General features: G+C 45.6%; 1 protein-coding gene across 4 annotated transcripts; it reads right to left on the reverse strand.

The window, feature by feature from the left end:
* Nucleotides 1-1,699: 1,699 nt before the first annotated feature.
* On the reverse strand, nucleotides 1,700-26,708 carry LOC101273205 (butyrophilin subfamily 3 member A1). Of its 4 annotated transcripts, XM_033434701.2 has the most exons (14): nucleotides 26,490-26,708; nucleotides 26,247-26,267; nucleotides 26,131-26,157; nucleotides 14,218-14,283; nucleotides 13,104-13,302; nucleotides 9,722-9,811; nucleotides 9,137-9,484; nucleotides 7,443-7,724; nucleotides 5,412-5,612; nucleotides 5,208-5,228; nucleotides 5,094-5,120; nucleotides 4,665-4,691; nucleotides 4,194-4,220; nucleotides 1,700-2,666 (listed from the first exon to the last, which is right to left on the reverse strand). In XM_033434701.2, the coding sequence occupies exons 5-14, from the start codon at nucleotides 13,267-13,269 to the stop codon at nucleotides 1,963-1,965; spliced, it is 1,893 nt and encodes a 630-aa protein (XP_033290592.1). In that variant the 5' UTR covers nucleotides 13,270-13,302; nucleotides 14,218-14,283; nucleotides 26,131-26,157; nucleotides 26,247-26,267; nucleotides 26,490-26,708; the 3' UTR covers nucleotides 1,700-1,962. The 4 variants fall into 4 exon arrangements, with proteins under 4 accessions (XP_033290592.1, XP_049549631.1, XP_049549629.1 ...); XM_049693674.1 differs by lacking the exon at nucleotides 13,104-13,302; XM_049693672.1 differs by lacking the exon at nucleotides 13,104-13,302 and having other exon boundaries at nucleotides 26,131-26,267.
* Between the last annotated feature and the right edge of the window lie 961 nt (nucleotides 26,709-27,669).

The raw sequence follows: 27,669 nt of genomic DNA on the forward strand, positions 1-27,669 counted from the left end.
TGAGGAACGTGGCAGCCTCCAGAAACCGGCAATAGCCCTCAGCTGACAGCCAGCAGGAAATGACAGCCTCAGTCCTACAACTGCAAGAAACTAAATTCTGCCAACAATCTGAATGAGCAAGGAAACAGATTCTTCCCGAGAGCCTCCAGAAAGGAATGCAGCCTGCAGACACCTTGATTTTAGTCCGCTGAGACCCATGTTGGACTTCTGACCTACAAAGCTGTGAGATAGTACATTTATTTTGTTTTAGGTCACAAAATTTATGGTAATTTATTATGGCAGCAATAGAAAACTAATACAATAAGGACTTTGTGAAAATGTTGCAGTGAGGTAAATTGTGAAACTGTGGTGAGTAAACTGTAGGGGCTTAAAATCTAGAAAATGCTCAGTTGAAGAGTGAAGATTATTAACACATTTATTTAACAAATAAACTTGACAACCACACGCCCTGTGACGGGACAACCACACGCCCTGTGACGGGACACGCTGTCCCAGAACAACCACACGCCCTGTGACGGGACACGCTGTCCCAGAACGTACAGTTTCGATTGTAATACTTGGAATTAATGATGAAATGTTTTGGTTTAAAACTGTTTGTACTGTAACGGCTTTTATTGCTAACCGCTTGACTTGGCTGCTGTGAAATTGAGCTTTGCTTCCCAGCATAATGTGAACAGGAAGACACTGGGTTCCAGATGGCCGACCCAATAGTTCAAAATTAGAACGAACATCCTGTTACCCTGGGATTTAAAAACCACACCTGTACAAGACTCGGGGTCTCACCCTTCTTTTGGTGAGGCCCCGATCGGTTTGTGCTTTTGTGCTTAATAAACGCCTATCACTAATCTACTTTTGATTTGCACTGGATATTGGTGTTCTGTCTTGGTTCTGATTCCTCCCCGAGGGAAGTTCGCAGGTGTGTGCAAGACCGCAACAGCCCGGTAGAGGGGATACACTGGTGAACAAAATAGTGATGATAATGAAGAGTAACTTCTGCCCGGTACCCGTCAGCTGCAAGGAACATTCGTTAACATCAGTAACTGATCAGGCGTGGAAATATCCCTTTCCTGGAGATGGACTCTACAGTGTGATCAAAATACTGCTAAAGTTCATCTAGCTTCATTCCTCCCAAATTCTTGTTCCACAGGCAGTCTTTAGGTATTAAGTTAGGCTTTCTAGAGACCTTAAACTTAGGAGGACTGCTTCTGCTCCAGGATTACTTATCACATTGGCCGGGGTGTGGGGGTGGAGGGGTGGGGAGGTGGATGGGGGTGGGGCGGTGGTGGTACTCATGCCCTTTAGTAGTTAAGATTTTGGCCTTTAGTCCTTTTGCACTCCTGTGTGATGCAGTCACTGTGAATTCATTCTCTGGACCAACTCACCCGGCAGAGCCAATCCAGCGAAGCGCTGGACCTATGGCTCTGACTGTTGACCTTGAAGGAACCCAGTGGGGTGTGGCCTCCATAGACACCTACAGTGATCCTTGCCCTGGGGGGCCCTGGGAAGGGACACTCAGGGCTGCACATGGTCCCTTCCCCAGAGGGGCAGTCGGGCTGGAAAACAGGCCAGCGGGTAGAGGGTGGGGGACAGGGGCCAAACATCCCCCGGCAGCACAAACTGATGAATTATATAAGTCGCTTAACTCGGCCCTACCTCAGTTTCCACACTTGCGCAATGAGGCTATATCACAGGGTTGCTGTGAGGATTAAAGGAGAACATTTATTTAAAGCTTTGACACAACCCCCAGTACACTTACGTCATCCGTAAATGTTTTATATTCAAATCACAGCTGTCATTTACTAGCTGAGTGACCTTTGGGAAGTGAATTCACTTTTCTGCACCCTGGTTTCTTTCTCCATATAAAGGAGACAATAAAGCAGTATCAAACTCAACTGTCCATATGGAATAAATAATTGTATGAATACTAGTGAAGTGCTTCACACAGTGTGTGTCTTTGGTATTTTACGGTTGTGATTTGTTGCTGGTAGGGAAGAGGCCCTCGGCTTCAGGCTGGGCAGGGAGAAGCAAGGACGTTACTTCAGCCTGAGGCTCCCCATTCTCATCAGCTGAGTCCAGGGCCACGGGGGTCTCCAGAGAAAGGTCAGGCTCTAGGTCAGGAACACTGGAACGCCCCACTCCTGTCAATGCTGGGCAAATGGTCAAGGCAGTGGGCTCCAAGGTCAAAATTCTGAAAACGGGCCACAGAGGCCCAGAGAAGGAGGTGTGCGGGAAGGTGTACACATGAGATCCATCTGTGGCGTTGTAGAAGGAGACCTCACCAGTCTCGTAGTCCAGGAAAATCCCCACTTTTTGAGGAGGGTTGGCAATTGTCAGTTTGGTCCGGGGGTCAGTGAGAGCCCGATAGTCATTCCCATCAGACAGCCCCATAGTCCAGAAGCCATTCTCGGGTGTCATTTTAATCCAACGTTTTCTCTCCACGTTCTCCCTGCACACCCCGACGTGCCACTCTTTCCTGTCCCCAACCTCTACCTCCCAGTAGTGTCTCCCTGACGTGAAGCTCTTGCAGCCAAGCACACAGTAATGCCAATCAAATCTCTTGGGGTTGTCTGGCAGATTCTGTCGTTTGTCTGCTCGCTGCAAGCTCCTCTGGTCATCAGAAACAAGCAGGATGGGGTTTGCTGTGTTCGGATCCAATATCACATCCGCTGCAGAAAGTTTGGGGATGGGGTCATGGGTCAGCCATTGTTCCTAGATCTCAGAGCCTCAGCCCTCAAGGCCTGGGTCTGGTTGAAGAAGCCCAAGTCCAGAGCTGGGTGTCCCCAACCTGCCCTGAATGTGACCCCCTTAGCAATACCAAAAGAAAGCCATCAGGGGTCTTAAGTTCAGTGGGAAAGAGGAGGGTGATGAGGGTCAGGGTCTTCTTAACTGACACCTGGAGCTGGCTCTTTCCTTCTGCCTTTTTCCTGTTTCCCTCCCCGAAATGACTCTGCCCACCTGTGCTTCATAGGCACATAGGTTTAAATTTCAATCCTTGCACTACTGCTCATGAACTGAATGTCTTTTCCTTTTCTCTTTTCCCATAGACTTAAGCTATATAATATCTTTAAGCCTCAACTTTCTTAACTGAAAAATGGGGATAAAAATACTAATCTCTAGGGTAGGAAGACAACACATGTTGTGTATTTGGCTCAGGGCTGGGCATGGAGGAAGTGGCCTGATCTTATAAAAGCTGCCAGGCCTTTTCTGTGCTAAGGGCCATGTTGGGGGCTTTATGTGCTCCCAGACCCACTCTCCATCTTGCTCCACCCTCTTCTGGGCCCCGGGAATCTGTCCTCTATGGACAGTGTCACTGGGTTCTCTTGCCTCTGGTCACCTGCTGGATTTGGCCAAGGGGAGGTACTAGCTGAAGACTGGAAGGAGAAAGGAGAGGCACAGCATTTACTCTTCCCCCTTTCTTCCCTGCCAGCTTCAGATGGTGATGCTCTAACAAAAGGATGACTTTTCTCAGGCAGCCCTCTCCTTGAGCTGTAGCTTCCTCTGGGCTGCACCCTCTCCCTATCTCTTCAGGCCCAGGGGTGGTGACAGCTCCCCACTGTTGTGAGTCCTGGGGGACGGAATGTTCCTTTGTCGGCTTCCCTTTACTCTCTTTTTTGCCTTTGTAAATAGTTCCTTCTTTAAACCCTCTTCAACCACCCATTTTGAATATACCATCTCTTTTTTGCTGTTTTTTTGACCAAATACACATTCATGAGCTCATTTAGTCTTTACCTCAACTCTCACATAAATAGGAATTACAATCATCGTCTAAAATTGAGAAGAGTGAAGCTCAAAACATCAAGTGACCTGAGGACACACAGCGGCAGGAGGTGGCATACGGAGCTTGGGAAAGGACAAGATCTCTGAGCATTGCTCTCTCTCCTTGGTCATGTTGCATCCTCGCTCTCCCTGTAGTATTAGTTCGCTCTGCCTGTCCTTCCCCTCAGCTCCACCTTTGATACCTCTTCCTTCCCATAAAGGTCTACGGAAGCCCAGGAGGGCAATTCTCCCTGGTTCTCTGGGCTCTCAGTGGCAGGGCATGGGAGATGGGCACAGCCTTGAGATCGAGACCTCAAGTCATCTGCCCGGAACTCTCCCAGTCATGGGGACTTGTCCCAGAATCTCAAGACTTGGAGAAGAAAAAGGGAATATGGTCCCTCGGGTTGTTGTCCTAGGGGACATAGTGATTCACTCACCAGCTTGGAAGAGGGCCTTCTTCCACTCTGAAAGAAAGGACAATAAGGAAAGGTCATTAATTCTGATCTTTCCCTTACCCATTCTCCTCAATAAGCCTTTTCTGTGTCCCTTCAGTCTCTTCCAGTAGCCAGCTTCCTTCCTCTACAGCTCTGACAGACTAGGCATAAAAGGTCTCAAAAATGGTGGACTTCCTCATCACGCTGGGGCTGCAGGTGACATGGCCAGGCTATAGTAGGCTGCGTGCTTGTGTGCCAGCTGGGTGGGGAGTGGCTGAAAGTGCCCAGATGCTGTATCTGAAGGGCCTCTCTGAGGCTGCAGAAAAGCAGGGGTGGTATTCCCCACAGAAAATGAGCCTCTTGGTTAGATCCGAGTATTCCTACTGGGAATGCCAATGCGTCACACAGCAGGGAAAATGTTTAAATGCTTATACACATGAGCCAGGAAACTCAGAGGACATCCAGGTCACTCACCAGGATAGGCCTGAGACTTCTTCCCACCTACAAGGGAAGAAAGGCAGAGATGTCAACTGAACTCTGTCATTTCCTTTCTCCTCCTTTTGCACCCATCTCTCCTTCTTTTTGACCACCTACCCTTCCTACTTCCTCCCTCTGCCGTTCAACTCTCTCCTCCCCTCTCTTCCTTACGGGGGTGGAAGGGAGGGGGAATGAAGGCCCCTTTCTCCATTAAAAAACCAAACAAAACACTCATGATTCTCTCCTCCTTTCTCCCCAACAACCACTTCCCCCCAATCAGCCTCCCATATTTCTTTTCTTGGGAAAAAGGATCCGGAGCATTCCTTCAGCCCAGGGCAGAGTTAGTGGCTGAGGAAACTGGCTGGAAAATACTCAGGCAGAGACAGTCTTGGATGAGAATTTGGAGAAAATGTCAGAGCCACTCACGAGCCATGTACTGGATCTTTCTCCACTCTGCAATGGAAGAAGGTGATGAGTCATTAAGAGGCCCAGCGGGGGATAGGAAGATGAGCTTGGGTCCCTGGGGGCATCAGAACTTACTGAGTTCATACTTGAGTATCTCTGGAAAAGAAGCAGAAAAAAAAAAAAAAGTACTGTTATGGGGATGGAAGGAGGAGGACCTCTAGAATATAAACCTTAAAAATGCCCTAGTGCCGGGTTGGGTGCACAGGATGGGGATGCAGAGAGGTAGTCCGGCTCCCTCCTGTAGGCACAGGCCTTAGATTCCCTCTCGCGGTCAGATACCTTTTATTCTTTGTTCCTGCTCTTTTTCTGCCCGTGCTGTTTCTTTTTCCTCTTCTGCTTTCTCTTTCTCCATGAATAGAGCCTCCTTTTCTTTCCTCTGTAGCCACAGGAAGTAACCAGCCCCTGCGAGGAGCAGCAGACAGACAGGCAGCGTCCCCGCGAAGACAGCGATCCAGAGCTGGGCCCTTATGAAGAAGGGATCTGCAATGGGATCCAGTCTTAGCCTCTCACCCTCAGGACAGGGTTCATGGAGTTTATCTCCTGCCGTCAAATGATCTTCCTCTTCCTAAGTTCTCAGGGAACTTTAGGGAAGACTGCAGTAAACCCTAGTAAGGGTTTGTAGTTATAGCAATAGCAAATACCATTACTTGTCTCGAAAGGTCTGCCTCTCACATGTAAATGTGATACTTGAGCATCGCAATCAAGTTTTTTCTAATTAAAATTTACAATAGGTTATATTCACTTGTTCAAATATCAAATTAAAAAAACATAAAACATCACCCAAATCTCCTTTTCACTTCCTCTGCCCGTCTCCTTTAATTAGACTCATTTAATCAGCCTAGTATGGTGACTAAGAATGTGCACTTGGGAGCTGGGGGGGCCTGGGTTCAAATTCTGATTCCTCCACCTGACTAGCAGTGTGACCTTGGACTAATTAGTTAACCATTCATTCCAGGTGTCCTCATCTGTAAAACGGGGGTGATAATAAAATTAATAATAATAATAATAGAATAATAAAACCTAACTCATAAGGTTAAAGCATTAAATTAATGTTTATAAAGCATTATAAACACATAGTGAGTGCTATGCAAGAGTATATTAAATTTAAAAATATAAATGTATTCTTATTTTTTTCTTGTTTACTCCAAAGATAACATTCTGTATAAACTGCTCTGTGTCTTGCTTGTTCTGTTCACATTGTATCTTGCAAATCTTTCCATATTAGTACAGGCAGAATGCCTGTGTTTCCTTTCAGAGCTGGGCAATATTCCATTGCAGAAAAGTTCCCCATTAATGGATATTTGCATAGTCGCTAACTTGCTCTTATAGTTAATGCTATAAGAAATAACTTTTTACATGGGTAGTTTTCTACACATGCAAGCATATCTGTCAGATAAATTCCTAGAAGTGGGATTTTGGATCAATAAGTAGGTAGTTTAGATATATATTGCTATATTGCCCCCCATAGCAACTGTGCCAATTCATACCAAAAATATATCAAATTATGTATACCAAAAAATGTCTAAGAGTGACTGTCTCCCCACAATCCTACCATCAGAATGTTTTATCAACCAGCACTGTTTTGTTTTGTTTTATCTTGTTGCCGGTCCCACAAGTGGAAAATGTTTTAATATACATTTCTCTATTGAGTGAGGTTGGACACTTTCATATGTCATTCCTTTTCTGTGAATGAATAATTCATATCCTTTGCTTTTTTTCTACTGGTTTGTTTCATATTTTAAGGAGATTAGTGCTTTCTCTAAATTATGAGTTGTACATATTCCCCCTGCCCTCATTTTGTCATTTGTCTTTGCTTAAGGATTTGATCTTTACCACTTCTCCCCCAATTCCCATTGCCTGTCACAGTTTCTGGCACATAGGAAATGCTCAGTAAATACTTGTGACATTATAACAGGGAAAAAAAAACATCCCCGGAGCAAGAAGACACCTCTGGAACCCTGCTCAGTGGCTCGTTTTCACTGCAAACTCAGCACAGAGAATCACACGTCCTCCTTCCTTCTTTTCTTTTTTTCCTTTTTAAAATTCATTTTTATTTCATTTTATTTATTTTTATACTTTTCTCTTTTTAATATGGCTATGCTACATTTCAATTGGTTAATGTTTAAATTGTCATTTTTTAAAATTTTCTACAGATTAAATTTTACATATGCCTCTTTTAAGGTGCATTTAATGGAATTTTAAAAGTTGAAGTATGATTGACTTATAATATTATATTAGTTCCAGGTGTTCACATCTTTCTTCTTCCAATAGCCACAGCTCAATATACCTGAGGCTAAGCAGGGTACTGACCTGCAATGGAAATCTGGGCTGTCTTTTCCTGGTTGAGGAGGGGATTTCTGATGATACAGGACACCCCTTCTCCAGAGCTGCTTTTCACCGTTAGAGATGATGTGACTGCATACAGGCCCGCTCCATCTGTAGCTGGAAGTGCTGCCACAGCTGGCATGTTCTGGCCCTTGGCATCTCTCCACTGTATTTGGGGCTGGGGATACCAGCCGGTGGATGTGCACCCCAGGTGGATCCCTCCATCCTCATGGCCCTTCATTTCAATGTGAAGATCCGAACCCAGAGCTGTGGAAGGGACAAATGAGCCTCAATTCTTGGGAGCCTCCAGTATCAGTGAGGGTCTCAGCGGGAACTGTATGGCGCATCCACGTTAGATAATTAAAGTAGGGTTTCATTAAGAAGCTGTTTACAAAAGGGTGGTCATTAGTGAGGAGAAAACTATATGGGGCAGAGCAATAGCCCAGGGCCAGGAACAATAGAGCTGTTACCACCCACCCCTAAACCCAAAGGGAGGTGGAGAGGAAGCCGTTTTGAAGACCTAAAAGGAGAGAGTCACGTAGAGAGGACTTTCATAAGAGGAGCTGTGATCTTTGGGAAGAGCACGCAGCCAGCTAAAGGTGGCCCTGCAGGGAGAAAGCCAGGGGCGTAAGTACCCGGACTTCTCTCCTCCTCCCCTCCTCTATCCTCAGCTATGTTTCCCCATTGACCAAACTCAGCCAGAAGCCACAGTGCAAGAGGATGCTCTGAGAAAGAGAAATGCAACCTTTGACATTGGACATGGGTCTGGTTTTGGTGTTCTCCTGGGGAACACAAGCCATTTCATGGAACGTCAGCATCAAAGGGCCCTTTGTCACTATGACGGGTCAAGACAAAAACAAGACCAACAACAATCATGTCTGAACATAGAGAAAAACACGAGCACCGTCCAAAACACAACGAAGACCAAACATCCTCCTGTCCTGGCTGTGAGTGACGATGCTCCTTTACCAGTCCCAGCTTTAGCTTCACTCTAGTCTTCCTCCTGGGTAAGATTTAGGAAGATACCCACCCACAGAATTACACTCCCCCTCCTCCCTGGCAGCATCCAATCCAGAGCAAAGCCTACTTCCATAAACGCTGCCCCAAATCCCCTAACAGAAGCCCAAAGTCTGTACCAAGTCTCCTCTAACAGCCTCTTCCTGAGACCCCCAGTTCCCACGTGGCATGGACTCCCCCTCCTGCAACAAGGATTAAAGTCAACTGGTACAACTGCAGGGGTGTTCCTGGGAACTCGGGTTGGAGAACAGTTGCTGTACAGACGCTGTCCCTACAGGTCAGCCTCCCAGGGCTCACAGCAGGGTGTACCTGGTGGGGTGCCAGAAGCCACAGGGAATGCAGCTGAACCCAAACCACTGCGCACCATCTCTGAGGAGATGTTTTCTTATCCTTCTCATCCCCGACCTTCCACTTTCCAGCTTAGACCCTGGCCACCAGCAGGAAGGAGTTCTCTACTTGATATGATAGGGTACAGGAGGGAGTCTTCCTGGAGGAAGACCTGCATCTTTCCCAAGGGCCTCAGAGAAACAAAGTTGGAAGGCAGCGGAGGCAGTACCTGGTGATCAACCAGGAGCTCTGCGAGGTGGATTTGGAGAATGAGCTCTGTGTCTGCCCCCAGGCCCCACAGAGGAATGAGCTCAGAACAAAACCCGGAGGCTCACCTGCAACTTTCAGCTCCACCAAGGCTTTTTCGTAGAAGTTGCCATCTTGGACATAACACAGGTAGTTTCCACTGTCTGAGGCTCTGACGCTGTGAATTTGGAGAGCAGCCTTCCCTGCAGTGATGCCATCTCTTAAAATCTCAGTTCTCCCTCGATACTCTGCTGTCTGTCTGTCTTCTACTTCCTTGCCTTGTGCATACATGAAAACTACCTGCCTGAGGCTGGATCTCACCCACGTCAGTTCCATGTTCTCTGCGCTCATCTTCGGGAACAGGTGACAGGGCAGCTCAGCGTCTTCACCCACCATGGCCAGGATGGGCCCAGGGGGTCCAATCACAGCAAACTGAGCTGGTCAGCAAAAGGGGGAAACTCCATGAGAGGGAGTTGGGGCCATGATGGTAAGGGGGTGTCTCAGGCAGAAAAACCTAGAGAGGAACAGGATCCTGACAGAAGGACATTTGTCTTAATGGCATGTGTACTTTCAGTTTGTGATGGGACTTCCAGGAATGAACAGTCAAAGGTTCTGTCTGGGCGCTAACAGGTAATTGTCTGCTTCCGATACATAAAAGCAACATCGTTCCCTACCTGAGCAAGAGGTGAGCAGCTGGACCAAGATGATGCAGACAAGGAGGTGGGGCAGACGGAAGTCTAGGGACGGCGCCATTTTCATCTGTGCTGCAAATAGAGAGAGTCAAGGAGTCAGGCAGAAATACGGCCTGGAAGAAGATGGATAATTCTGCGTGGAATTCTGAGGTTTCCACGCAGAATTCTTCACCTCAACAGGGCCAACTCAGGGCGAAGCACAGGATCACTAGGGTGATGACCCAAGATCTTCCTCTGCCAAAATGTCTGCTTGGGAGTCTCTTCACCTTTGCGTTCCAATATGGAAAATCTCCCATAAAAGTATGTATGTTAAGTGTACAGACAGTAACCCTAACCCATCAGGAAATCCTTGGCTCTGCTGTCTGAACATGTTCAGAATCTTTACCCGTGCCCGCACTTCCCCAGCTACGCCAGGTCCAAGCCTCCACCATCACACTCTGATTAATACCGGACCTTCCTCTCTGAGTCCCCTGATTCTGCTTGTATCCCCTGCAGTCTCAACACAACATCCAGAACATTCCTTGAGTCACATCCTGTCACTCCTCTGCTCAGCACTTTCCAGTGGCTCCCATTTCACTCAGAGTAGATGCTGAAATCCTTCCAGTGGCTGGCATGGTCCTCCAGGACCTGCACTCCTCATTTCATCTCCCGTACTCTCCCTGTCTCTGCTCCGGCCACACTGCCCTTCCTGCCGCTCCTTGACCAGGACATGACAGAGGACCTTGACCTCAACTCTTCCCTCTACCTGGAACCCTCTTCCCTGCATATTCACAAGCTCACTCTCTTGCCTCCTTCAAATCTTTCCTTTAAAGTCAGTTCCTCTATGGGACCTTCTCTGACCACAGAATTATGGCAAACTGCTCCCACCCCCCTGAATCTGCTCTCTTTTTCCCACTGAATTTTCACCACTGAACATTTCATACATTTATCGTGTGTCTCCACCTGCTAGAATGTAAGCTCCACAAAACAATGATATTGGTCTGTTTTGTTTCCTGATGTGTAAGAAGCCTGTAGCATGGTGGTGGTTCACATGGAAACCTCAGTAAATATTTGTTGAATGAGTGAATGGATGAGGAGTTACATATTAAACCATCAATACTCACTAGCATTTTAGTTCACTTTAGATGATCAGATTAGTTGGTGGTCATCCAACTAATGGATGGAGAGGAGGGGAGGCGGAGAATTTATGAGAATAAGTGTTTTTCTCCATAATGACAGTGCTCTTTTGGTCTGGCTTAGAGAGCAGAGCTTGGCCTCTTGTGGTCCCGCTGGGCCTTGCCTATATTAATGTGTTTGTTCCTATTTTTCAATAAAGTGGTTTCAAGGAGCAAGCCTGTCCTGGACATGCAAGTGTTGCAACTTGATGTGCCTTAACGCACTCTTTTCACAATTGTTCTGGGAATTCCCTGGCGGTCCAGTGGTTAGTACTCTGCGCTTTCACTGCTAGGTTCGATCCCTGGTTGGGGAGCTAATCCCATGCGTGGCCCCCCAAAAATTGTTCTTTGGGGGAGAAACACCTGTTCTTTGGGGGAGAAACATTTCTGGAAAGGAAGTGATTCCTTTCCTTTCTTCCCTTTCCTCATGTGTTCACCAACGCTCCTCGGCAGATGGCCTGCCTCTGGGCTCACCAGCAATGGATAATTTTCCTACCTTGGTCTTTGCACTGCTAGAGAAGTGCCTTTTAGGGGCGGAGATGTATGTGCACTTGCACAGAAGGGGCAAATATGTCAACTGAGAAGCACACAGCAGCCCAACGCAGCTCAGACCTCTATGCAGTGCTGGCGTTCTTCCAGCTCAGAGGCAGGGCCCCGCAACTCCCCAGTCCCAGACCAGTGTTTCCAAATGTATCTTGGCTCAGAAAAGCACATTTACCTCCTTTTAGGCATGGTCTGTGGGATCACTGTAAACTTTTGTGTTAAGGGAAGTGTGTGGCCCTTGCCAACTAGCCAGGCTTGATTCTAACTGGAGTTCTAACTCGGCTTCCATCCCAGCCACCCCAGAGTTGGCTGCGTCCCTAAATAGTAGAGACCCTGAGAGTCGGCCTAGGTGGATTACTCCAAGACAGGACTGAGAACTGTAGAAGTAGCCCCCTCCCTTCTCCCATCATGTATTCTTTCCTTCCCTGAAAACGTCAGATGGAATGGTATGCCAACAAATGACTCAGGGTGCCCGTCTGCGAAGCAACACTGCCGTCTCCTCTAGGCCCCAACCCATGGCCATCACCAAGTTCAAATCACTCTTCCATCAGACTCTGGTCAAGATCCTGGCAGATTCCCTGGGTCACCCAGAGGCTGAACCTACCACTTCTTTTTTTTAATTTTGGCCAAGCTGCACAGTTTACAGGATCTCAGTTCCCCGACCAGGGACTGAATCCAGGCCACTGCAGTGAAAGTGCCCAAACCTAACCACTGGACCTCCAGGGAACTCCTATGAACCTACCACTTCTTAATCCCAAGGCAAGTGAATGGGAGAGTTAGGAATAAGACCAGGTCTCACCCGTGTGTTTTCATTCATTCAACAAACGTTTATTGAGCACTCACTGTGTGCCAGGCCCACTACAGGTTAGGTGTTGGAAATAAAAAGGGTGTGGGAAGTAAGTCATGGCACTATGATTCACGACCTTTGTGATCTCAATCATGTGACAAAACCTATCTGAACTTCAGTTACTCATAAAACATTGTGAAATAGGAACTTTAGAACGTACATAATTGGCTCAGCAATTTCACTTCCAGATATCTGGTCCAGCAAAGCACTTGCATGGGTGCAGAGAGACTTATGTGTAAGGATGACACTGAAGCATTATTTTTAAAAGTAAAAAAAAAAAAAAAAGATAAACAACCTAACCAGCCACTCTAACCACTAACAGGAGACTGGTTAGTTAAATAAAGGCTCATCTGTATGAGGGAATTCGATATGGCAGTTAAGAGTGATTTACAGTCACTAACTCAGATAATCAAGATATATTAAACAAAAAGAACACTGCAGAAAAATACTAATGATCCTATTAAAAAACAACAACAAAGCTATAAATTTGTATATACATTTTTATGGGATCGCCTTAAAAGAGTTCTGAAGGGCTACATGCTAAAATGAAAATCAGAGATTGAGTGAGAGACACTTGTCCTTTGCCCCCTATACTTTGAAAATTGTTTGAATGTTTTCAATTTTAAAAGTTTTCACGTTTTACTTAACAATTAAAAATTCTTACAAATAATTATTGTGACTGTAACATATTAGTTGTTCAGAAAATACCGACTCCTGTAAATCAACTGTATGTCAATAAATAAATAAATAAAAATAAAATACCAACTCTTCACACCAATCCCCCCAAAACAAACCAGCATGAGGCCCGCATTCATAGTACCTGCTGTCGTGATACGTGCACCGGGAACTGCCTTTGAGAACAAGGCCCGCAGAGGCGGGTGGGTGGGTTGAAGAGGAGCCGGGAGCAGAAATCTGTGCTGCTGGGAATTCTCTGGAGCCTGCCTGAAACCCGGACAACTCTCAGACAAAAGGCTGCCTTTCACCATATCCTCTGCTCTTCAAAACTACTCTCTAAGCTGCTAGAGAGAGGACAGTATTATTATTATATAGGTAACAATTTCAGTGCTGTCCTCAGAGTGAGGAATATATTTTCACTATTTTTTTTAGGATATTTATTGGGCTTTGTTCCTGATTATAGACAACTTCAAAATGGAGAAAAATATGAAGGAATAAAATTTAAATAATCTGTGATGGTAATCATATACTTTGTTTCATGGGAATATAACTATTTCTGGAAGTATTTTGGCCATAGATATATACTAAATGCCTGAAAATTGTCAAAATTATAATTTGACCCAGAAATTCCACTTGTAGAAATTACTCCTAAAAAAAAAAAATCAGGTATTAACACAAACATTCATGTTTAAAGCGGTTCATCATAAGTAAGATCTACAACTGCAAGATGTAGATACAATTTAAATGTCCAAATTCGATCCAGTTTTGTTACAATTAGAAATAAAAACTCTTTATTAAAAATATGATTCCTAATGACTATATGAAAATCCCTTTTATGATTGGACAGTGTGTTTGTATCCATTCTCCAACTCTTGTATATGTAGCTTGGTTCAGATTTTTGTAATTGCAAATAATTCCGTAATGCACAGCTTTACATATAAATCTTTAAGGCACATCTCTTTTTAAAATCTCTTAGAACAGATTCCCAGAGATGACTAAGAGAGATAAGAGTCCTTTGCTCCTTTCTGACCACAGTAAGCTCCTAAGAACATGCAGTTGGCGAGTTTTTTCATTCACGTTGTCTCCTTCCCTTACATTTTCCAATTCAGGTCTTTAGCCTTTGCATTGTCCTGCTGCCTCCACACCCTCATCCTCACAAGCACCAATCCCTTTCTCTGGTTGAGGGCCTCCCTGGAGGCCCACTCTCAGCTCTTCAGTCTCTCTCCCTCTAGGGCTTTTACCCATTTTCCCACACTTACCTCTTGGCTATCCCATCTGAAAATCACAGCCTTCAGAATAAAGGTAATCAATAGAGGCTCTGTTACCTGGAAGAAAGGAAAAAGAAATATGCCTGCTCACTAGGAAAAGCAGTAACAGGGTCATTCTGTGGAAGAATTAGTCTTTGGATTGGCTCAGAGGGGTGTTTCTCATCAGTTGCTGGGCAGAAGCCAGTGAGGAAGTTTAAAATGAAAACTGAAACTGTATTGGATTGTACACGGTGAAGAAAAATTCCAGCCTAATTCTCACACTGTGTCACTCTGTGTTTTCCTAATTGAACCACTTATGTATATGTATGTGTATAATCAGTCTTTCATTATATATACCTGTTTTACATCTTCTATATGATAATAGATTTATTTTATATCAGAAAAGATTTACTGAGTAACGAAATAAAAGATTTTAACATGTGAAGAGAGGAAGATGTGCATTAATTAAAATGTTTCTGTGGCTATTTGCTGACATCTGTTTGCATGTACACAGGCACGTGGAGGAGGATTTATCTTTTACAACAGAGCCAAATGAGAGTATGAACAGAAAACCAGACCCACTCCACCTTTTTTAGCACCTCTGAAATTCAGGTCTCGGATCCATCACCAAATAACATAATTTTCAGATTTCCCAAAGCAGTGTTGCCGGTGACCGATTGGCATGTTTTACATTTTTCAGAAAAATTCTTATTTGGGGTGTTGCTCAGAAGCCTCATTCACCTTCTGAGCCTTATTTGTGCTACGTTTGTATTTTCACGTGTATTTCTTTCTACTCTGCCAGCAGGATTCTGTATTTTCCGAGGTTAGATTCTGGATAGTCTGTGGATACTGTTTCTATAAGGGGTCTTTGGGACAAAGTGGTCTTACCTGTGGCCTAGAGCCTCCCAAGACAATTTATTTGCCTCTTGAGACAATGATTAAAGCTCAAAGGACTTTGATATGACTTGGCTGATGGAATTTAATTATATATTGGGCTGGCCAAAAAGTTTGTTCGGGTTTTTCTGTAAGATATTATGGAAAAAACCTGAACCAACTGTGTGTGTGTGTGTGTATTTTCCTTTTTTTTTTTTTCCCCCTACCAGTGATTGAACCCGAGCCCACAGCAGTGAAAGCATGGAATCCCAACCACCGGACCTCCAGGGAATTCCCAGAATTTAAATATATTCCAACAGTTTGAATTTAGGCTCTGTGGTGGAGATGGCTGGTTGCTTGTGCAAGCTCTATTTCCTGCTTTTTTTTTTTTTTTTAATGTACAAAGAGCTAGCATTCTTTCTGTGGTAAGGTAGATGTCTTGGATGGCCCATTCAAGGAAGCTCATGGAGTCCAGCTTAATAAAACCTACACACCTCGCATCCTGATGGAATACTGGTAGCCCATATTGAGGCAGTATTTCTGGATCAGACTGTGAGGGTTTGAGCAAACATGGCAAGACAACCCTGGCCAAATTTTCTCAGACGGCTCCAGTAGAGCTGGTGGTGACCCACCTTGCTTTCTCATTTCCAATGAGGCAAAAGGTCCCTGCTTCTTAGTACTCAAACCGAATTTTGGGGAGTAGTGCAATGTGCCCATCCTTATAGATAAGAGAGGCCAAGGAACTAAGTTTGAGCCAATGATTTTTTTTTTTCTTTTTTGCAGTACGCGGGCCTCTCACTGTGGTGGCCTCTCCCGTTGCGGAGCACAGGCTCCGGACGCGCAGGTTCAGCGGCCATGGCTCACGGGCCCAGCCACTCCGCGGCATGTGGGATCTTCCCGGACCGGGGCACGATCCCGTGTCCCCTGCATCGGCAGGCGGACCCTCAACCACTGCGCCACCAGGGAAGCCCTGAGCCAATGCTTTGAAGGCGGAAGTTGTTGGGTTATGCTTCTCAAGACAGGTCTACGATCTTCTACCTCTTTCTTCCTCTTGCCTAGAACATGGTCTTTGGAGCTGGAGTGCAGTGACCAACTTGTGACCATGAGGCAACCTTGAGAATGGAAACTACATGCTGAGAGGGCAGAGAATAAAGACAGAAGGAGGCTGGGGCGTGGATGCATCTCTGAGCTGCTGGACCAGCTCTGGACAGCTGCCCTCTGATTTCACTTTATGTGAAAGGAAAATAAATCTTGTTTTATTTGAGCCAGAAGTACTTCTGGTCTCTATCCTCAGCAGCAAAATACAATTCATCCCTCCCCAGTCCCCACTTATCAACACTTTATCTTGAAACTTTTCAAACGGATAGCAAAGTTGCAAGAATTTTTCAGTGAACGTCTAATACACCTATGGTCTAGACTCTACAGTGAACATTTTACTATACTTGCTTTATTATAATCTATCCTTCTGTTCACACCCCTATCCATCCTTATTTATTACTTATTCCAATATTTATTGATTTATTTGGTACCTTCTAAAGTAAGTTACAAACACCAGCACTTTCCCTTGGAGACTTCAGCAGACTATCAGGCAGAACAGAGTTCTGAAATGCTTGAGGCACCAATGCTATGTCTGAAATATAAATGTAGGAGTATCTTTAAGTTATATGTTCTAAAATGATCAGGGGGTTATTTTTATCTGGCTATCCCTAGCTCCTAAATGCCCAGCCATCCCCAAAGACATTGATGGTCTGGCCCCAGCTACCTGGCCACTCTTACTAAAAGTCAGGGCTACCTCCAACAGGCTATGTGTAAGCAGGAGGGCTCCAGGACTGCCTCTCAGGAACAACCTCGGCAGGGACAAGCAGTGCCTCAGGTCCCTTTTGTCCCTTCCCTGGCACCTACTCAGAGAAATGCTCCTTTCTCTGCTGATACCACAAGAAGGGACTTGAGGTTCTTGAGGACCTGTAGGATTTAGGCCCCCAAATCACATGAAGAAGGGCAGGCATAAAACCACTTATAAAGGAAACTGAGGAAAGGCATGGGATTGAGTTCAGAAATAAAATAAAATAAATAAAATAAAATCGAAGAGTGGGCATGATATCACAGAGAGGTGAGAAGGTAAAGCTTAGCTCAGAAAGTAAAAATCTGCCCTCCCGGTCATCAGGCTGGGCTAACCGACATGCCTGATAAAGCCAACTCCATACTTAACAGGAAATAGTATTTCTCTCAAGGTCATGTTGCAGCTGCAAAACCCTTCTCTGAGTGCTTCCTGCTTTCTGACTCACTGGGAAATTTCGTTTTTAAAATTCACAGTCTGTCAAAAAGATTTGCTGCTGGAAATCATATCAATGAGAATGAAATATTCCCCTCTTGTCTGGAGGATCCAACCTACTTTGACACAGAGAAGCAAACTTGATTTCAAGCCTAGATGCTAAACTTCAGAGAAGGGGTTTCTAGGCACAACATTTTGTACCTCTTAACTTTATGGTTTCCAAAGAAATAGGCTCCAGATCCACTTCTCATCCAGACCTTTACATAAAGCCTGGGGAGAGAAATGCATATAAAATGGAGCAGGAAAGAATTCATTTGCAGGAAAGAATTCATTGATTCAGCACACTATTATTGAGAACCTACAGTCTAGTAGGTATCAGGCATTGCAGTTAATATTGGAATGGGGAAACCATAGACTTGGAGGCCAGGTTGCCTGGGTGAACTTAACTAGCTGTGTGACCTTGGGCCAATCACTTAACCTCTCTGTGCCTTAGTTGTCCTATATGTAAAATAAGGGTAATAACAGCACCTATCTTTTGGGTTATTGTTGTGAGGATGAAATGAGATCATTCAGGCAATTTGCTTACAACCATGCTTCATAGAGATTAAGACATAAAAATGTATGTGCAGTAGGTCTTCCCTGGTGGCGCAGTGGTTGAGAGTCCGCCTGCCGATGCGGGGGACATGGGTTTGTGCCCCGGTCCGGGAAGATCCCACATGCTGCAGAGCGGCTAGGCCCGTGAGCCATGGCCGCTGAACCTGCGCGTCTGGAGCCTGTGCTCCGCAACGGGAGAGGCCACAACAGTGAGAGGCCTGCGTACCGCAAAAAAACAAAAAAAAACCAAACGTATGTGCAGTAAAAGGTAGATTTGGTCCTCCTTCTTAAGGTTGATAGATTGGATTGTCCTTTGAGGATGATGAGATGGCTGGGTTTGAAGCTGAAGGAATGCAAAACCGAAGGGCGGGCTTCTACTGTTGACTTTAGGAAAATGAGCCTGATAGATACCAAACTGTAGGCAGATACTTCTTTTGCAGGAAATAGGTAGCCCTGTACCTAATAATATTTCAAGTCCCTTTTGTATGGCAATTGTACTTTTAAGAATTTATCCTAATGACAAATGCAGTTTGGAAATTTATTCCGTGGAAGTGACCAGAGCTGTGCAAAACGATTTACATACAAAGATGTTTATAGTAGCATTATTTGTAACAGGGAAGAAAGAAAACCACGTTGATTATGAATAATATAAGATTTGTATTTAGGATTTGGTGTTAAGTAAAAGAAGCATATCGTGGGACAAATATAACAAGGCTCGATTTTCATTAGAAAAACTGTGTGTGTATGTGTGTGTGTATGTATTTGTATAAGCATAGAAAAAAGTTAAAGAATATGCACTTAACTGTTGATGAAGTAAAATATTCTAAAGGTAGGAAGATATTTAGGGAAAGGAGCAGTAAACAAATTCACAAACTGGAAAAGAAATCTTGGATCTGGGGTGAAAAGTGTCACTGAAAGGACCAGTGCAGTTGCTTTATAAAGAATGACTGGACTCTGAGAGGTTCTATGATTGGCATTAGATGTAAGAATGTTGAAGGCAGCATCGATTCCCAGAGCATCAGGGTGACCTGGAGAAGTGACTTTTCTCTGTGCACTTTATTCAGTCTCTCCCTGGGTTGTACATGCGTCAAAATGAAATAATGTCTTTGTATGAAAAGACTCAGAAGACAGCCAAGGCCCATCCAGATCCGCTTCCTGCTGCTCTATTATGCAGACATTAATGACAAGGAGCTCAAGATCAGAGATCACTCTCCACCCACAGTATCTTGTCTCTGCTTCCTTTTGGGGTTCCTTTTTCAGTTTCCAGCTGGGATGGCAACACCAGACAGACTCTCTTGACAAGATTCTGTAGGGTTGCATTGTCCTTTCTTGGCCTCTGCACCACTCAGCCTTGGAGAATTATAAACTGTCCCTAGTCTTTATCTGCAGCAAAGGTCAGAGGGGCTCAGCCTCCACTGCTGGCTCAGCTGGAGCCTTGGGGGCGTTGTCCCCAGAAATACGGCACCTCAACCCCAGTGCCAAGTTCTCCCCTGGACGTTTAACCGAGAGAAAGCCTGGAGACAGATGGCCTCAGTGGCAGATAGTCAGAGGGTTTGGGTGATAGAATCAGAGGCAGAAGGAAGGCCGAAGAGGCCCAGAGAAGGCGGCCTGGGGGAAAGTGTACACGTGGGACCCATCGGCCACACTATGGAAGGAGACATCCCCAGCCTCATAGTCCGAGAACATCCCCACCCGGCTGGGGGCCTCGCTCAGGGGGAGGACAGTCCGAGGGGAGGTGAGGGCCTGGTACTTCCCAGCATAGAGTTCCATGGCCCAGAACCCATTCTGAGGTGACTCTGTGATTCCCCCACATCCTTTCTATGTTTTCCTCACAAACCCCCAGCTCCCAGTAAGTCCTGTCACCCACTTCCACCTCCCAGTAATGTCTCCCCGAAGAGAAGGACTCGTGGCCCAGCACACAAGGCTCAAAAGAAAAGCTCTCAGGTTTTTTTGGGAGATCCTGCCGCGATTTTCTCCGCCTAACACTTCGGTGATCTTCAGACAGAAAGAGTTCAGAGTAGGCAGCGTCTGGATCCAGAGTCACATGAGCTGCGGAAAGAGCGAGAGAGAAGAGAGGCCCGTCATCTTTGGCATCCCAGGGCCCTCAGTGACTGGGAAGAGGGGGAAAAGGAGCTGGTTCTAACCCCTGAAGTTCCCTTGCTTCCTCTACAAAATAGCTGGAGGGATAAGTATCTCCCCCAAATGTCCTCAAGAACATGCTTCAAAGAGCTACTAGGAGAGCTCAGAAGCTTACAAGGAGGAGAAAATCCAGATTCCCCAAATCCGGAGGTTCCTGGACCCCAGGAGCAGGGGGTGGCCAATCACATTTCTCTCATCCCCCACAGCATTTTGCAACCCCCTCTCATGTCACTGCACTATTATTGTTTATTTCACGTTTCTCTCCTCTACTAGACTAGGACCCCAAAAGGTAGAGACTATGTTTGTTCATCTTTGCATCCCCACTGTCTAGCATTGTCAGACACTGCCTCACAACGGGTGCTTAATAATACTTGCAGAATGAAGGGCTGGGGAAGGTCCCACGGACAGCCTTCAGCCATGCCTCTTTGCCAACCTGAAGCCCCAGGAGACTGCGTGGAGGACCACTTGGCCAAGCTTTATGGCCAACTGTGTAAAATATCTGATCTCATCAATACCCATCTTTAATAGACTTTCCCTGAATCTCCTAGCTTAGAAGAGTCATATGGGAGAAACTTTTACGTGTCACCAAACATTGGTTCCTTTTCCTCCTGGGGACAAAGCTAGATGACATTTCCCAGCCTCCCTTGCGTATCCAGGAGAAGAGTTGGTTACTTCAGGCCTGGCCGATGAGAAACCTTCTGCACATTATTTCCACTCCTTTTTCTGCCATTTGCTGGCTCAGTACGGAGTAGAGTGAGGCCCTGGGTCCATGTTGAGCAAAGCTCCCGCATCCCCATATGATCTGTCCTGAACACTGAAGAGATGGAGAAGTACACTTTCATTGTGTTTACCTAATGAGCTGTTGGGGCTGTTTGTTGCAACAGTTAGCCTACCCTGACGAATACAAGCCATGACCCAAAGTCAGTTCCCTGCATATACTGTTTCTGTGGACATTTCTTCCATGTCCTAGATACCGAGCACTCCCAGATGGTAAAACACAGGCCATGCCCCGTCAAGGAACTCAGTCTTGAGACAAACAAAGAAACAAACAATATCACTTCAAAGAGAAAGTCTTCAGTTGAACCGGTTATTTGAAATTACTGAGCCTCCTTCATGTTAAGGATAAGGGATCAGAGCAGATCTATTACAACCCTACGCCACATAATGAGGGGACGGAGCATAGCCGGCGGGACCAGACTCCTTGGGCTTGTATCCCAGTGTCACCACTTCCTGGATGTGTGATTTGAAGCCAAGGTTTTTGCCCTCTCTGTGGATTAATTTCTTCCGCTGTAAATGGGCATAATAATAGCACTTAACTCTTAGGGCTGTTGTGAGGATCCATAAATGGAAGAATATACGTTAAGCACTCAGAGCTGCTTCTGGTGCACGGTAGTAGCTGCTCAATAAACGTTAGCAATTTTGAAAGACAATTTACTAGGTTTTATTTATCCCTCCTCTTTCTAGGATTCTCCATGGGGGTACTGGATACCAAGTGGCACCTCTGCTCTGAGGGGAGAGGAGCTTAGGTGGACAGAGTCACCAGATCTCCTCTAAGATGCACATAACCCACTAGAGACTGACCGTCATTTGAATGAAGCCTTTCTAGTTGTACCCTCAGGTCCATGATGCTAAAGATATTGAAGAGTAGAAAAACCCAAGAGAGAAAGTGGATGAGCAGCATTTTAAGAAGAAAAAAGAAAAAAAAAACAGTCGAAACTGCTGGAAAGGCAGTAGGTGCATGTGCTGAACTGAGATTGGGCAGCACCTGATCTTGATGCTATGTGGATTCTCCCTGGGTCTCCATTCATTGCCCGCCCAGCCAGGCCACTATTTGGAGCTGGAAGATGGAGAAAGACAACTAAGATCTTCTTTTATGGAGTCCTGGGCCTGAGGCCATAAGAATTAGACAGCCACTCGCCAGAATAGGACCAAGCTGTTCTCCGATCTGCAATAGAAAAAAGAGAGGTGAGCGCTCTGTGGCCAGAGCCATACATTTCTTGGCCCTTTCTGTGTTCTGGCTGCCTCTCCTTCCCGTCCTTGGCGCCCTCTTCACTCATCTCGAGCACTTGTCTGGCTGATTCCCTCATGTTCCTCACAAGGACAGTGTCTAGGAAGAGGGAGGCTGGACGAAATGCACTCTTCTATTTCCCCTTCTTGGTTCCTAAGCATGGGCTTGGATGCCACGGGGAGCTCTTTACTCATCTCTCCTCATTCCCCAAATTAGACGGCTTAGTGGCTGAAAGGCACCAGCTTCTGCAAACTCATGTGAAGGCTGCCATTGCTTGGGACACAGGACACAGGACACAGCCCTGGACACAGGACAGAACTCTGCTGGATTCACTCCTTTCCTCACTGTGATCATGCTTCACTCATTCCCACGGTCAGGCACCTGACCTCATCTTCTCCTGCATCTTTTCCATGACCTAGTTTACTGTCCTGCATGCAGGAAGGATGGCCAGCTGCCTGGAAATCTGTCTCTTTTATTTAGTTAGTCTCCGCAGGGAGCATCTCTTTTTCATAGCTAATATGTCCCCTCTTGCTGTGATTAGGGACTCCCACACATTTTTTTGTACCTTCACCTGGGGAGCTGCTAGTGTGTTCTGGGCCCTGTGTCTTATTGGCTATTAGCTCACGGCTCTTCTGTCGATCCCAATATGTTATTAGCCACAACACATTAGCCATGAAACCCAAAGCCAGTTCAATTAACTATTCAATGTTCCTGTTTCTTCATCTGTAGGTTGGAGATCAGACTAACACTTGCTACTTAAGTTATCTGGGGAGGACTTAGAATAACACCTGCAAAAATACTGAATGGCCATGCTGCACACCTGAAACTAACACAATTTTGTAAACAAACTATACTCCAATTAATACAATTTTTTAATCTAGAAAAAGGCATTTTAAGTTATGCAAGGTCACCAGAAAAAGAAAAAGATACAGAGGAGCAAAAAGAGTAAGTTATATTTCTAGCCCTGACCTCCTGTATGGACTGCACACTTGGTTATCCAACTGCCTACTCTGCATCTCCATTGGATCACTAATACCCTCTTGCACCTTTCCATTCCGTGCTACTACTCCCCTTGCTCCCACTACCTGTTTCTCTCTCGGTTTCTTATCGCAGAAAATGGCAATTCCATCTTTACAGCTTCTTAGACCTTGGACCTTGGCGTCATCCTTGATCCACTCCTTTATTTGCACGCCACATTGAAGTCTATCAGCAAGGCCTTCTTACTCTATTTTTAAAATAAATCCAGCACTGACCCCTTCTCACCACTTCCAACACTCCCTCTCGGTATAAGCCATCCTCATTTCTCCCCTTGATCTCTGCAGCAGCTCCCAGCTGGTCTTCAGGCTTCTATCCTGCCCCTCCTAGCCTCCCCACTTTCCCCCCCAGCCCAGTCTCAGTTTAGCATCTAAAGTAACTTCTCAAAATGTTAAGTCAAGCTCAGTTCCTCCTCAGCTCAACACTCACTGGTGGCTCCTTTCTCAGGGGCAAAACCAAGGCCAGCATGATGACTTTCGAGGCGTGTGTGATCTGGCCCTCCAGGCCCCTCTGATCCTACCCCTTCTGATTCTCCTGGTCACTCCCTGCCCTCTGGCTACCCTGGCTCCTTTGCTACTCTTCAAACAAACCAGTGTGCTTCTGCCTCTGGGCTTTGGCACTGCGCTTCTCCCTTATTGGAATGCTTTTCCCCCAGCTATTCCTGTGGCTTGCTCCCCTACTTCATCATCACCCTATTTTTTAATTTTAATTTTTATTTTTTTATAAATTTATTTATTTACTTTTGGCTGTGTTGGGTCCTTGTTTCTGTGCGTGGGCTTTCTCCAATTGCCGCAAGCGGGGACCACTCTTCATCGCGGTTAATTTTTTAAATTGAAATATAGTTGATGTACAATATTTTGTAAGTTCAAGGTGTACAATTCATCACGCTATTTTAAACTATACCTTCCAATGCAATATTCTGTTATCTCCTGAGTACATACTAACGTGTGCCAAACTGTATATTTTACTATTTCTTTTTTTTTCTGTCTTCTTCCACTGGAAGGTAGGTTCTTTGTGAATGGGAAAGTTCTGTGGTGTTCATTTCTGTGCCCTGGGCACTTAGAAGAGTAACTGGCACATAGTTAATAGTCATGGATCTTTGCTGAGTTGATGAATGAATGAATGAAATGAATAGGGAATCCCTGAGGGAAGCTGGAAAGTGAGGGGTCTAGGATGAGAATGGGAAAATAGCCTCAGAAAGGAAAAAAGACATCTGCTCTGTTGAAATCAGAACAAACAGATTAGAAAGGGCAGATGCAGGTCGTGGGGCAGGAAGTTTGGCAACTCCCCCTTCTCTTTCTCTCTGAGGTTGCATTACCTTCAGAGATGTGGGGAAAGGATGTGGTGATGAAGGATCACAGCTAATGTTCACTGAACTTAGCTACGTGCTACGTCTGTACTGGGTGTCCTCCACACCTTTATCTCATTTTCTAACATCTGCTCAAAGTAGTAGTTGTAATTAAATCAATTTCTGGGTGGGAAAAATAGAACTTCAGAGAGGTTAAGAAGCCTGTCCCAGTTTGTCTGAATGAGTAGAATAAACAAGGCCAACCAGGTGTGGTGAACAGGCAGAGGAAATGGGCACAGAAGTAGGAAACCGAATGATGGATTTGGGGCACTGCAGGTGGTGTGGTCAGGCCAGTGTAGGGCGGTGTGTGTCAGGGAGTGTCCAGGGATGGAGCAGAAGTAGGACTGGACCATCGAGTGACTGCATTGCGGGGTTAAAAAGTGCACAGACTGGACTTTACCTTTTCGTGTAGTGTTTCTTCAACTGAGTTAGGTAAGAACCCTGGTTAGGCAAAGATTAATTTTCAAATACATCTGAAAATATACCTTCAAAGTCCTGAGGGAGCCAATTAAAAAATGTAGCATTAAAAGTTAAAATCTGTCATTAGGGAGTTCCTTTGTCACTAATGCAATTATGAACATAGCAGTTAGCTTGGAAACTGGAACCACTCAGCAATAACTGATTACAAGGATGTTAACCAGGTGATATAGGATCTGCTTAGGTTGTGTTTGTTTTGATTAAAATTAACATTAAGACAATTTTTCAAAAAAAATATTGAAAATCCTTTTAGGATTACAAATGTCCATAGCAGCCCCACCCCAGTAAGACCGCAGAAGGCAATGGGAAGCCACAGAAGGTTTGGGACTTGAGAGGAACGTAATTGGGTTTCTATTTTAGCAAGTCTACTTTGAAACTCTAGACAATGGTAAACTTTTCAGAAGCAATGTCTTACTTATGCTGGTTGTTTTTCAGATTTCTTGTCTGTTTCCTAATATTTATTTATACTAAAAGTCTTAAAAGGAAAAAGGCAGCAGCAGCTCTTGGGGGAATGGAAGCAGCTTGCTGTTAAGAGAAGGGTCTTGGTAACCTAATCCCAGGGATCTGTGTTAAAAGAAGAAAAACTGGGGGAGGTATTCTATGCCTCAGAAGGGGTCCTGGGCTAAGCAGTAATAGGACTTGCCCTGAGGGGAGGAGAGGAGGCTCCTTGGGTGGGTGGGTGCTGGCAGCATTGTGCAGCAGGGGGTCCAGGAGGAAGGGCAAGTTGACAGCAAAGGAGATGGAGTTCAGTTTTGGCCACAGGTTTGAACACCTTTGGGGAACTTCCCTGGTGGCGCAGTGGTTAAGAATCTGCCTGCCAATGCAGGGAACACGGGTTCGAGCCCTGGTCCGAGAAGATCCCTACTTGCCGCGGAGCAACTAACGAGCAACTAAGCCCGCGTGTGGCAACCTCAGAAGCCCGAGCGCTGAAACAAGAGAAGCCGGTGCAATAAGAACCCCGCGCTCCGCAACGAAGACCCAATGCAGCCAAAAAGAAAAAAAAGAAGAAAAACCTTTGGGGCATCCATGAGGTATGAACAGAACTATTGGGATTCTATGGCGTAAGTCCAGATAGTGTAAGAGTAAGCAAGGCCTCAGGGGAAAGAATCAGGAGAAAGGCACCTATTAAGTGAAGCACATAAAGTCTTAGAGGAAAAAGAAAAAATCCAATTTACTCACCATCCACTTTCTGGGCTTTTCTCCAGCCTGAAGTAGGACAAAGAAACCTCGTGAGATAAATGGCACATGAGAGGGTCTCAAATCGTATACACAGGAGAGGGAAGCACAGAACTTACGGAGCTCTCTTTGGAGTTTCTCTGCGAAAGGACAAGAAATGAATCAGTACCGTCCACAAGAGACGAGCCAGGTTTACGTGGAATGGGCCTCGGGGAGACCCCTTCCTGCATCATGTGTGCAGTGAGTCCTGTGAGCTGTCCTAGAACTAGGAAAGCTAGGGCACGGTCAGCGTCACAGGGTGAGGGAAATAATGAGTAGGGTTGCTGGTTTTGAGGGAGGAAGGACTGAATTAAAAACCTCACCTTCAAATACCCTTAATCCTCTTCGTCCTTGTCCTCTCCCTTCCCCTCTGTCCAATCCCTTTTCCACAGTCTTCTTTGGACCTCACTGCCTCAGTCTTCTGATTGCTTTACCTTTGGTCCAGCATTCTCGCTCTTTCTCCTGGCGAAGCTTCCAGATGAAACCAAGAGCAGCCAGCAGAAGTCCCAGAAGAAGCAAGAGCGAAGTCTGAGCTGCTGCCCAAGGAAAGTCCTTCAGCAAGAGGGTGCCTGAGCCGGAAGTGCTGGGCGTTATTCCTGCAGAGAAAAGCAGGAAACGGCCAAGGACTGTGGGTACTGGAGCACACAGAGGCTGTCTCCGGACTCTCCGAGATTCCTGGGCCAGCCCAGTGGCAGAGGGGCCTGGCTGGGAGAGTGACTCCAGCTTTGCCCCATTCTCTCCCACAGGATGGTTGGGAAACCAAGATACCTTGAGAGTCATCATGGAAAACAACAACAACAAATAAACATAAAGGCTCTGGGACCCAGTGTTAAATCAAGGAGGCTCAAATCACTCCTGAAATATGGAACTGAAACTGGGATCCCGAGGAAGGGATGGACATTTTTCCCTTTTCCTCAGATCACGAGAAGAGGAGCCTTCCACTGAGAATCACCCCGAATGTGGGAGCCCCTCAAGTTACTTGCAATAGTTGAGAGAAGTATATTTTTGGTAGGGAAGTGGGTGCTGCTGGGAATCAGAAGCCCTGGGTCCTAGTCCCACCCCCACTGCTTATTCCACCTGTGGTTTCAGCCAAGCCATCCAGTGTCCCTCTGTCTTGATTTCCTATAAAGTGGAGAGTTCAATAGTATTACCTGTGCTATCAACACCACCAGCTCAATAAGAACATTGTGAGAAGAGAACTTGGCTATCTATATGAACTTTTATGCATGTGTTTCTTTTCAATCTCCCTTAGCACCCAGCCCATGCAATTCATTTAGTTAGCATCCAATAAACACCACTGAGTTGAAAAAGAAAAGTGAGAGTGTAAACCCTTTATTTCTCTATCAGAAAAAGGATTCCATGTGAACAGAGAGCCTTTCCAAAGAGGTTTTACAAATTCAGTGACACATTATATGTGTAGAAAAAGTTAAATTAACAAAATAAAAAACTACCTGTACAGCCAGAACAGAGTCATAACTGGACATAAATGTAACAGCCTAAGGT

Source organism: Orcinus orca, chromosome 10 (assembly GCF_937001465.1).
Source record: "Orcinus orca chromosome 10, mOrcOrc1.1, whole genome shotgun sequence".
Lineage (NCBI taxonomy): Eukaryota > Metazoa > Chordata > Mammalia > Artiodactyla > Delphinidae > Orcinus > Orcinus orca.

Excerpts from the sequence above, each read along its gene's own strand:
- LOC101273205 (XM_033434701.2), bottom strand. The coding sequence starts at position 13,269 with ATGGTGAAAGGCAGCCTTTTGTCTGAGAGTTGTCCGGGTTTCAGGCAG. Across the intron at positions 4,692-5,093 it reads AAAGATCCAGTACATGGCTC|GTGGGAAGAAGTCTCAGGCC; the intron begins GTGAGTGGCTCT and ends CTTCCCTTGTAG. Across the intron at positions 2,667-4,193 it reads GAAGGCCCTCTTCCAAGCTG|CGGATGTGATATTGGATCCG; the intron begins GTGAGTGAATCA and ends AACTTTCTGCAG.